Source organism: Esox lucius, chromosome 19, assembly GCF_011004845.1.
Source record: "Esox lucius isolate fEsoLuc1 chromosome 19, fEsoLuc1.pri, whole genome shotgun sequence".
Lineage (NCBI taxonomy): Eukaryota > Metazoa > Chordata > Actinopteri > Esociformes > Esocidae > Esox > Esox lucius.
In genome coordinates this window covers 4,430,226-4,442,352 of record NC_047587.1, presented here as the reverse complement: position 1 = coordinate 4,442,352, position 12,127 = coordinate 4,430,226, and the positions used below count along the sequence as shown (strand labels likewise).

The 12,127-nt window shown below is 40.8% G+C and overlaps 1 protein-coding gene across 1 annotated transcript; it reads right to left on the bottom strand.

Annotated features, from left to right (window-relative positions):
- Positions 1-361: 361 nt before the first annotated feature.
- On the bottom strand, positions 362-10,691 carry spi1a (Spi-1 proto-oncogene a). Its single transcript, XM_010883419.4, has 5 exons — positions 10,482-10,691; positions 9,745-9,841; positions 9,276-9,475; positions 1,900-2,071; positions 362-1,008 (listed from the first exon to the last, which is right to left on the bottom strand). Exons 1-5 carry the CDS (start codon positions 10,506-10,508, stop codon positions 689-691), a joined length of 816 nt encoding a protein of 271 aa, XP_010881721.1. The 5' UTR covers positions 10,509-10,691; the 3' UTR covers positions 362-688.
- Between the last annotated feature and the right edge of the window lie 1,436 nt (positions 10,692-12,127).

Sequence of the window (12,127 nt, the reverse complement as noted above, 5' to 3'; positions counted from 1 at the left end):
AACTGTTGAAATGATAGCGGGCTTATATTAATATTGTTTTGACTGCTCCATACCGAAAAATCAAAATCTCATTTGATAAAGAGCCAAGAACATGACACACAATTCCCAAAACAAGCGCAGAGCACTCTCAGCACGTCATTACATCGAGACAAGAGCGCCACATCTCGTTCGGTCCGGGACAAAATTAGTTTGACACCCAAAACTAAGGATGAGGTGGAAGGCAAATTACATGATACATTAAAGAATGGTTGCCTACATAATATGTATTTTATATGCTCATGATAGCCTAGAGTTTCAATAACATAATAAAAATAATATTTATTCCATTCATACTGACATATTTTCCAGGAAGTTGGACATGCAGAGCATTTGCAAAGAATACTTTATTGCCTTTTTCCTTCATGTACACAAAGATGGAGAAAATAGCATGATTCAACACTGAACATGAAGACCCAATCAGTTAAGCTAATAAATAAACATGGAATATGCAAACAGCAAAAAAAAAGAAAAAAAAGAAATACAACAACAAGGCTGTTTAGGCTACTTGATTGTTTATGGAGTATTGAGTTAAATGTGATAAAAAAGAATTGCAATAGAAACTCATCATTGTCCTCTTTGCAAATCAGTGACAGGGTACTCCCAGGCCTTAAGCCAAGGGTCATGACAACATAAACAACCACTGGTGATCCTAGTGAGGGTAGGACCTCCTCTCTGTGGTCAAGACTTTCCTCAGCACATCTGGACTGAACTGGTAGGTTAGTTTCTTCTTGACCTTTTTGATCTCTCCCGTCTTGCCGTAGTTCCTCAGGGCCCTGGCCATCTTCTGATAGGTCATCCGCTTCCTGTTTCCTTTCTGCGTGCCCCAGCGATTGGCCAGGGTCTCCTTGTGTTTGGAAGAGAACTGGAAGATGCCCTTCTCTCTGTCCACCCACCACACGCTGTCCTTCATGTCTCCTTTCCTCAGAAGATCCAAGAGGAACTGGTACAGCCGAATCTTCCTCTTGTTACCTGGATACAGAGGTATAACATAAACAAGTTTGCACTGCAATTCAGAGTGTTCAACTCATAAAACACATATTCCTGTATTTCCCATTATCGAGTCTCTGTAGTCATGAACATCACAACTGAAGACATCTGCCATCCCTTTCCTGATGACCCGGTTTGACATGACTTCAACTGGGTCATGCAAATGGATAAGCCAGTACGGTTGATTCAACTGGGTCATCCGGATGGATCAGCCAGTACGGTTGATTCAACAGGGTCATCCTGATGGATCAGCCAGTACGGTTGATTCAACAGGGTCATCCGGGTGGATCAGCCAGTACGGTTGATTCAACAGGGTCATCCTGATGGATCAGCCAGTACGGTTGATTCAACTGGGTCATCCTGATGGATAAGCCAGTACGGTTGATTCAACTGGGTCATCCTGATGGATCAGCCAGTACGGTTGATTCAACTGGGTCATCCTGATGGATAAGCCAGTACGGTTGATTCAACTGGGTCATCCTGATGGATAAGCCAGTACGGTTGATTCAACTGGGTCATCCTGATGGATAAGCCAGTACGGTTGATTCAACTGGGTCATCCTGATGGATAAGCCAGTACGGTTGATTCAACTGGGTCATCCGGGTGGATCAGCCAGTACGGTTGAGAGTTTTGATCGGTTTTCCTGGGTCACCCGAATGGTTGAAGTCCAACATGTTTACTGAACTGGCAGAAGACTAAACTGGTGATGTCTGTGCTGAAACTGCCTTTGGGCCACTGGTGGCCTCTAACTTGCTCTATGACTCATTCTGTGATTCATCCTCATATGCAGGACAAACTCAGTTCCACCAAGGAATGAAACGCGTGTACAGAGGCTAAAAAATAACTTATCAGTTAATTCTCGAAGGAACTTACTGGGGTCTCCCGCTGAGGAGAAGGGGGCGTGGTCTCCGTAGTCCTCCTCCTCTCCCTCTGACACCTCCAGCGGGGGGCTGTGGCCCCCAGGTTCCTCCTCCTCTGAGCCGTACACATGTGGGGACACGGGGGCCTGTGGTTGGTAATAAACCGCCCGGCTGTAATAGGGCATCTGTGGAGCAGAATGGACGTGAGACCTGGCTCGTTGCGCTGTGGGTTGCAGTGTGTTACATAGTAGTGGATCCGTTTTTAGGAGTCCAATCAGAGTCCTCAGAATGTCATCCATGGCGCCAGTGCAGCCAGTGGCAGACAGCGTTGAGATGAAATATGCAACGTCTAACATACGGTTATATACAATGGGTGGTGAACATATAAGATACTGGGACACGCATGGTGAGTATATGATATGCATGGACTCACACTAGAAACACATTCGGTGTAGCATGCACACTTTTATTGTAGGAGTCGTAAATATGCAGTGGGTAACTTTTGCTATTGGAAAAATAATAATTTAAATCTCTATTGTGGGCTGTGTGTATACATAATATTTGGTTTGCATGTGTATACACTTAAAAAAACTATAGCAAACATCAGCCATTGCTAGCTAGAAATCACTGGTCGTCCCCTTACTTCCATTGATGTTCGCAAAATGGTGTTCCCAACAGTGCCTGTTTGATTCAATTCCTACAACTCCCACAATTCCCCTCTCTCTGCACTCAGAGAGTGGGCTGCTACTGTCAGCTTTCTAAAGCTGACCACAAAACTCAGCTGTGCAATAATAACTGTAAATTAAGCTTGTGTTGATCAGCAAGGGAGAAACAGCTTGTAATGTTAATCTGTGTAGATTCTTTCTTGGGGTAATTTCTCAACGGTGAAATCGGTATGTACTCACACACTACACATCCTCATAATTTGTTTGATTGTAAATCCAAAGTTTTGTGATATAGAGCCAAAATAATGCTTACTCTCCCAATAATTATGGGTGGTGCAGCATAGCGTTTTTAAATCCTAAATCGTAGGAGTTGCTTTGTGAACTGGCCATGTAGACTTTTTCATTGGGTTACTTTAGATATGTCAAAATGGTTTGTCATCTGTCTGAAAGAGGAAGTAGTGGAAGGTTAACCAAAGAATAAAAAAACTGACAAACACATAACATGACTGACAGGCCGTCATAAAGGAGAAATGCCCTCAAAAGTCCAGGCAACATGTTGTTCCAGACAGATTTATATTTACTTAAACTTTGTAGAAATCCACTTCATGTGTATTCAACCGCTGTGTTTTACATGTATATCCGACCCCCCCCCCCACCACAGAGACAAACACGCACACACACACACGCACACACACACACACACACACACATACACACACACATACACACTGCTGTGCCTCAGAGAATGTCTCAATAAGGAGGTTGAGTAACCGAGAGCAGCCCTGACTGTCCACAGCCCCGTGGTTGGTGAGTCTGCAGTCCATGGCACATGTTAACTGGGCTAGTATGATGGTGGCTACAGTGTCTTCACTCAGGAAAAGCACATTGTTGAGCAACCCCCTGCAGTTCAGTAGCAACCCTAAGCGTCTCAAACCGGGTCCCCTGAGATGCACAGCAGAAACGCAACCCTATGTTTCAAAGGTGCTGTCAACCTGCTGCTATTCTCAGGTTATGGATGGGATTCACCACCCCCAATCTGCCCAGACGGTAAAGCCCCCACGGTGGGTCAAGGTACAACATCCTGAAGATCCTGCTGAGGTCAAAGCAGTGACCTTTGTAGAGTACAACCTTACCTCACACAGGAAGCATTGCAGGTTGTGACATCAAACCCTCGCAACTAATCTAGAACTCTGCAGCTCCCTTGATGGTATAATTCTCCCATGACTCTTTGCTCCTCCACACTACATGGCCAGCAATGCTTCCCTGAGGACCGGCAGCAGGAGCTACTCCTTAATACTTCCAGGCAATGTTCAAACTCTCTTTCCTAAACCTTCTGAAATTAATCAGACTGGTACCGTTTGGGAATTAATGCTGCAGGGTTTGAAGGCCACCCTGCCACAGAAGTGCGACACCTTCCTGTGTCACACACGTAGACAGTGAGTTCATGAATCTGAGATTTGCTGGACCACTACTCCAGATTTTAATCTGCAACCGCAAAGATTGTTGGATGTAAAAAAGTAAACAAGCTAACAGACTAAATATCCCTTGCATGTCAAAATAAATACAGTGGATAGAAAAAGTCTACACACCCCTGTTAAAATGCCAGGTTTTTGTGATGTAAAAGAATGAGACAAAGATAAATCAAGGCAGAACTTTTTGCCACTTTTAATGTGACATCTGTGGGGTGATCTGAAGAGGGCTGTGCACAGGAGATGTCCTCGCAATCTGACAGATTTGGAGCGCTTTTGCAAAGAAGAGTGGGCAAATATTGCCACGTCAAGATGTGCCATGCTAATAGACTCCTACCCAAATAGACTGAGTGCTGTAATAAAATCAAAAAGTGCTTCAACAAAATATTAGTTTAAGGGTGTGCACACTTATACAACCAGGTTATTGTGAGTTTTTTATTTTTCCCCCTCAAAGATTTCAGTTTTTTTTATTCAATTGAATTGTTCACGTTATAGGTCACATTAAAGGTGGAAAATGTTCTGACATGATTAATCTTTGTCTCATTCTTTTACATCACAAGAACCTGGCATTTTAACAGGGGTGTGTAGACATTTTATATCCACTGTAGTTAGGAATTGGGTTGTGTATCAAGACACCCAGTCATGACAAATACACAAGTATCCTTCCTAACTCTGCTGTCAGACATGCATTTTAAAGTATTGTCACATACAACAACACTATAGTCTTCACTGCTGTTAAATTTCAGACTGGAGAACCCAATCCCTTCAAGTTTTGATCGTCTCCTTCCAGTGAGGGATATTGATACCTGGTTTATGATACAAACTACGAGATAGAAACAGTATTTTTGCCCTCCATGACCAGAATCAATAGCCCTGCTACGGAGAAAAAACTATTAAAATATATGGATCCTATTTTACATTTTGTTAATGTAATTTACATTTAGCAGTGGCTCATATCCAGAGAAACTAACAGTTAGTGAAAGCAAATTAGTAATACTGCAGTAAATGTGACAAAATAGTCACTTTTGTCCTGAAAACAAAGTACTATGTTTTTGGTAAATCCAAAACAACACATTGCAGTTCAGGTCTTCATAATTTCCGGCATGGTGGTGACTGCCTAAATATGCCTGTCATGGACAAGGAATGGGATGTTTTTGATTTTTAAATCTACAGATCCTTGAGGTTCACCAACATTATCTAATCATAAGTTGAGTGCTTTTTGTTTCCTAATCAAAACTGTTCACTTTTTATACTTTAAAGTACTTTATACATTTCTTTCAAGAACAATTGGCACGCCATAGGTAGACATTTATGGAGTACCTGATAATCGTTAAGGTCTCAAAACAGCACAAACATGTATTAATAGTTAAACATGAAGCGCGCAGGATTTTATAGAAATTATATAGAATATTCTAATCACAAAAACTGAACTGTTTCAGGATGAGTGACGTGTATTTGTTTTAGTTATCTTCTCAGCCTCGCAAATGCAAAGTAATCATTGAACAGGGAGAAATCACACACACCTGGATAGTTTTTCTGTATTGTATTGTTATTTGTTTATTACTACTGATGTGTGATTGAGGTAAAGATGTTATGGGATAGTACAGCAAAAGTAATGTCTTCAGTTATGTCTTTCATATTCTTTGTAGACACATTCCATGTTTTGTGTGAAGGAATATTTTGTTCAACACTCTGCTTTCGGGCACTAGCTGATAAAAGCAGTCGTTCCAGTTTTAAGGTTTTAATCACAGATCAAGATTGAAAAAAATTGGTGTTTAAACTTTGACTAATCCGCAGATATAAGGTAATTAGCAAAAACGGAGCGGGAGGCTTTGGCAGAGTGTTTACTTACACGACTGGAAATTTCACAAACAGCTCAATTTCCAACATGTATGAAATTCTAGCTTCATCCCACTGTATAGCGATTTGGTTTGTGTAGAAATGTCAGTGGCAAAAAAGAAGTGCATGTGTTAGCATTTTCAGACTTTTTTTTGTTAACTCAGCATAATGTGACATCACTATTTCACAATGACACCTTCAAAACATATCTTTAAACATCCTGCATACTATGCATTTGTTGTCCATTATAATGTTCTAGAGGCAATTCTGAGACCAAAAGAAGCATCAAGCATCAATCTGTAGTGAGAAATCTTACAAGGCATTCAAAACAAGTATTTACATGTTTTAAATAGCCCACACTTTACATGAGGTTAGTCAAAAACATTAACTAAGGGTTTATATATATAAAACTTTGAAAGTCATTTATCAATTAACAAGTAACTAGGTTACTAATGCTTATGAATTTGTAAACATTAGTTGCCCAACTAGCGATTCAATAGTGAATAATAAACTATTAATTAAATAGTTTATTATATATTGTACAGATTATAAATTATAAGGTAAAACAATAAAGTGATGGAAGACATGGATTTCTGGTGGACTATAACCTTGCCTTGCATGATAGGCCGATTCAATGCTTTCACATTCCAAAAAGGGAAAATAAGCTTTGCCCTCCTCTCATTTGCAACTCTTAGAGTGTCTTTCCAACTATGTATGCTCTTCAGAAAATAAAGTGCTAGTTGACTGGTCTCCTCACAAAAGCCATATTCCTCCTTTCCCTAATCCATTTCTCATTTGTCGAGCCAATACCAAAAGGGTATGGTGGGACCTTGCATGGGAGACAGAACACAAAGCAATCGCTTAATAGCAAATGAAAACCCCCTTACTGGCATCTGCTAACACAGAGACAGAGGTAATTCCCATAAGTTAATCCAACACTGAAAAAAACCCACGGTTCTTCAAAAGTGACTCATGTACAGTATGCATATTCCTATGACAAAACAAAAGCTCACAGACACAATTAAAAGTAATTGACCTTTTCAAGACGATGCATGCAGGCATATACACACACACACACACACACACAGACACGCGCGCACAAAAGAACATGCCCTTTAAAAGAAAAGAGCCAAAGGGCATGACAGGTTGCTCAGAGAGCTCAAAAACCCTCCATGTGCAGCAATCTGATTAGTTTGGAACATGGTCTACTATAGTCCAGGGGTTGAAGATTAATTTGGAACGTGGCCTACAATGATCTGGCGGTGATAGATTCGTTTGGAACATGGCTTATGGTGGTCTAGTGGTTGACGATTTGTTTTAAACTTGGCCTACGGTGGTCCAGGGGTTGAAGATAAGTTAGGAACCTGGCCTATGGGGGTCTAGAGGTTGAAGATTAGTTTGGAACGTGGCCTGCGGTGGTCCAGCGGTTGAAGATTAGTTTGGAATGTGGCCTGCGGTGGTCTAGTGGTTGAAGATTAATTTGGAACATGACCTATGGGGGTCTAGCGGTTGAAGATTCGTTTGGAACCTGGCCTATGGTCGTCTAGCAGTTGAAGATTAGTTTGGAACCTGGCCTACGGTGGTCTAGCGGTGGAAGATTCGTTTTGAACGTGGCCTTCGGTGGTCCAGCGGTTGGAGATTAGTTTGGAACGTGGCCTACAGTGGTCTAGCGGTTGAAGATTAGTTTTGAACGTGGCCTTCAGTGGTCCAGCGGTTGGAGATTAGTTTGGAACGTGGCCTTCGGTGGTCTAGCGGTTGAAGATTAGTTTGGAACGTGTCCTTCGGTGGTCTAGCGGTTGAAGATTCGTTTGGAACCTGGCCTTCGGTGGTCTAGCGGTTGAAGATTAGTTTGGAACCTGGCCTATGGTCGTCTAGCAGTTGAAGATTAGTTTGGAACCTGGCCTACAGTGGTCTAGCGGTTGAAGATTAGTTTGGAACGTGGCCTTCGGTGGTCTAGCGGTTGAAGATTAGTTTGGAACGTGTCCTTCGGTGGTCTAGCGGTTGAAGATTCGTTTGGAACCTGGCCTTCGGTGGTCTAGTGGTTGAAGATTAGTTTGGAACCTGGCCTATGGTCGTCTAGCAGTTGAAGATTAGTTTGGAACCTGGCCTACGGTGGTCTAGCGGTTGAAGATTAGTTTTGAACGTGGCCTTCGGTGGTCCAGCGGTTGAAGATTAGTTTGGAACCTGGCCTACAGTGGTCTAGCGGTTGAAAATTAGTTTGGAACGTGTCCTTCGGTGGTCTAGCGGTTGAGGCCGCTGCTTCCAGTGCACATGCATTGATGCATCTGGTCCGCCGCTGTTTCATCAAAAATGTACAGAACAAAATGTTATTATAGTCCCCATTGTTGACTATATCCCTTCCTCAAGTCTAAATGGCAAGACTGCAATGCAAAAGCAACACAATTACGCAAGCAGAACGAAAACTGTCAAAATGAAAGAGCATTAGCCATATGAGCAGACAGGTGCCAAATGATAGGAGAGAAACCTGAATAATTGAGTGGAATAACATAACGAATGCAGATTCTTCCATGCATGGACTGCTATTTTCAAATTGGGCCATGGATTCTTAATGGGATTGAGATCAGGATTTTGTCTTGTCCACTGTAGAACATTCACATTTTTGTTCTTGAGCCACTCCGATGTTTCTTTGGCCTGCTGAAGATTTCCTCTCATGCTACCACTACACTCCCAGACACTGAACTCTACAGCTCCTTTAAAGTGATTTTAGCCCTCTGTGGCTTTTCTCCTAATTCTCCTTTTTTCTCTGTGTTTTGAGGGAAAGCCATGTTTTAGGCAGTGTCTTTGTGGTTTGATGCAGCTTCCACTTCCTGATTATGGACTTCACTGTGTCCACTGGGATATCCAAACACTGGGAATGTAAACTGGGAATGTTTCCACACAAGGGTGAACACCTTTTGAATATTCTTTTGAGTATTTCCTGACATGAGACAGATTTCCCCTAAAGATAATTGATTTTGAGCATGTTTTAAAATGACAAATGGTAGGTGCTTCCTGGTAATTTGTTCTCATTTAACTTAGCCGGTAAAATAAGGGTAAAAATAGCAGAACAAACTGTGGGCTATGAGGTCAAATCTAGTCACTGCTTTGTCCTCCACCGCAAAGAGACTGGGTATGTAAATATATAGCATAAGCATAAATAACCATTTTGTCAGGACTTAACATTCACACATAGGATACATAGAGACAAGATTTGTCAGGGGACACCTACTATTTGGGTGTTATGTAAAAAAAATTATGTAAACATAGGAAAAAAAAAATCTATTAGAACTGTAATAAAATCATCTAAACTATTATAATTATTTTTCTGAAAAATAAAAACGCTTCCCTTGTTTGGAGCCCAAATCAAAATCTAGCTCTAAACTGTGGAAAGCGGTCGGTGACAGAGCTGGACTGACCTGCTGGGGTATGGATAGAGATCCCAGTCCTGGGTCGACCAGAGGCAGGTGGAGGGTGTCTGTGTCGGGGTAACGGTATTGGTTGAGGAGATGCTGAGAGTGGACGCTCTGGAGCTCTGTCAAGTGAGTTGATTGTGACGAGGTTTCCAGCAAGTCGCTCTGGTGCATGCCTCGGTCAGAGTAATACTCCCATCCATGTTCTGCACCACAGTAGAGACACACCACTGGGTTATAAGTCCTTATAAAGCATTACAAAGGCTCACACATGGTTGTAACAAATTATGTAAGTATTACACAGGCCGGCTGAAGCATGACTCTCAATTATTTTCAGAGAGCACAATAGGAATTTCAGTTCTGCACCTCCTAAACTGACTGGATTTCAAATGGAATTCACCCAAACTCTGTTGGGCAGTGTTTCAATCATTGGACACGAAGTGTCATCACTATATTCATTGTCCATCCCACCCACCATCATGGAGTTCTCCAACACTGGTGATGTATGGGAACAGCTCAACTGGCGGTGGTCGAAATATCTCAGGCTCGTAGGGGATTATGTCTTCAGACACCTTTAAAAAATAAATAATAATAATGTAATGTTTGCCAAATGCGTGAAACGTTTTGGTTGGTTGCAAAGGGAACATGTTTCAGAGCATGGGGTAACGCTGTAGCTCTGTCAATGCTACCATTGACACACATCGTGTGTAGTAAAATGTTACTTACACATCTCATTAGATAAATATATGGTGTTATACAATACCATAATGAACAGTTAGTACATTTGGACAGTTATTTCTCCCACATTATTTTTGACTTCAGAATTAAGGTAGTTATACAAGCGTTAACATGATTTAGCAGACACTCTAATCCTGGGTTAGAGCTGGGCGATATCAACAATAACAGTATCCTGGGTTAGTAAATTGCTCCAAGTTTACATGTACGTGAATAAAGACGTTTATAAGTACATTTATAAAAATGGCTATAAGTACATTAAGAAAGACTTTTGTAATGATATCATTTTCTAATGAAACCATTCAAACAAAACTCAGTTCTACCTCGGAAACAGAGGTCCAAGACTTTTGACAGGGTAGGAGGTTTGGGGGGGAGGCTCAGACTGAGATCAACATTACAGAGATGCACTGAGAAGCACATTCATACGTTTTACACATTTCAGCCGCATTAAATTAACAATATAACATGTATACTTACAGATGAGGTGACATAGCTTTCCATCATGATTGTGAAGACGTCTTAGGCAACCTCTATGTTTGGGTCTTTCCGCAAATATACCCTTCTATTTACTTATATATATATATAACAATTTAAATATTCATATCTATGAGAAAATACCAAATATATCCCTTTAAATTTCTATTAAATTCCAAGTCCTATAGTTGAAATAACAGATGATACACTTTTTCAGTCTGAGACTAAACTGATACTGTTGATACTTCCACTTTTCTCTTGTTCATCAGGCAGTTGGTTGATTTGTCAAGTGAGTTGTCAGAGGCCGTGGGCCAATCGTATTCATTTCATGAGTTGGGTTTCATTGTTGTCAGCCTATAGTTTTAACTGGGGTTCCACCTATCTATCAGGATAATATCCATTGTGTCTATGAAATACAAAATAAATTATTGTTCGTAACATAAATTAAACCGCAAAATAATCCAATGCATTTATGTGTTTATTTTACTGATGGTATGTTTACATTTGTCAACAAGGGTTCAAGAGTATTTTCCCTTGCTAATCCCAAAACGTATTCTACCCATTGTAAAAAAATATTTGTACATGCAGTATTGGCTGAAAGAAATATCGGCTGTACTGTTTGTGTTCTACTAGATGGAGACTTGTATCAGCTCGATGCAGCAATTCTGTTCTTGTGACAGTATTCTCTGTATCTACATTAAGCCATAGATAAGGCTTTATTGTGGAAGAGTTTTTCAGAGAAGTCTAAACCAAAAGTGAAGTTAGGAAAAGCGCTAGTTCCCCTATTTTTTTTAAAAGGTTCAGGATTATATCATACATTTGAGGAAGTGACACATTGGGACACAATGATACAGACACTTGTATTGTATTGGCAGAATGAACATCAGGGCAGCAGCCTCAGGAGGACCTGTAAGTTACCATGCAGTTTTTATTGAACATGTTCATATCCACTTTCTAAAGATAAGCGGACTGTTGTCCTTGGTGAAATTAAGCAGAGACCAATTCTAAGACACTTCACAAACAAAAACCCACACACAGACACATTCACGCCCACAAACAACATACACAAACATTCATACTCACATTTACCCACACACACACACACATACACACACAGTCACATACACACACAAAAGCATGCGAAGACACACAAACACGCACAGACATTCACATAAATACTCATGTAGGCAAACACACATTTACAAGTTATCGAAATGGGGACACCAAATAGACCTCACCATAACCCTGACCTTGAGCTCAATAACCTTTATTATTTGTTATGTATAACATTTATTCCTAAACCTAACCTAGCTTTAATTACTAACCCTAAACCTTGACCTAAACGGTAATGCCTAAACTTAATCCTAATGCTAACTGTTTTGCCCTAAACCTAAAAATATTTAAGATTTAACTAAAGTTTTGGGACATTTTTGTCCCCGTTATATAGTAAAAAAACACACACACACACACACACACACAGATACACACACTCTTGCTCTCTGTCTTTCTCTGTCACTCTGTTAAATGAGGAACTATGAGTGAACTAACAGATTCAATTCCTTATTAGATGCAGGAGTCATTACAGACAAAAACAACTGTTCCAACTTAAACCACCACAGCACACTGATGCCTGGTAACCAAGTAAATTG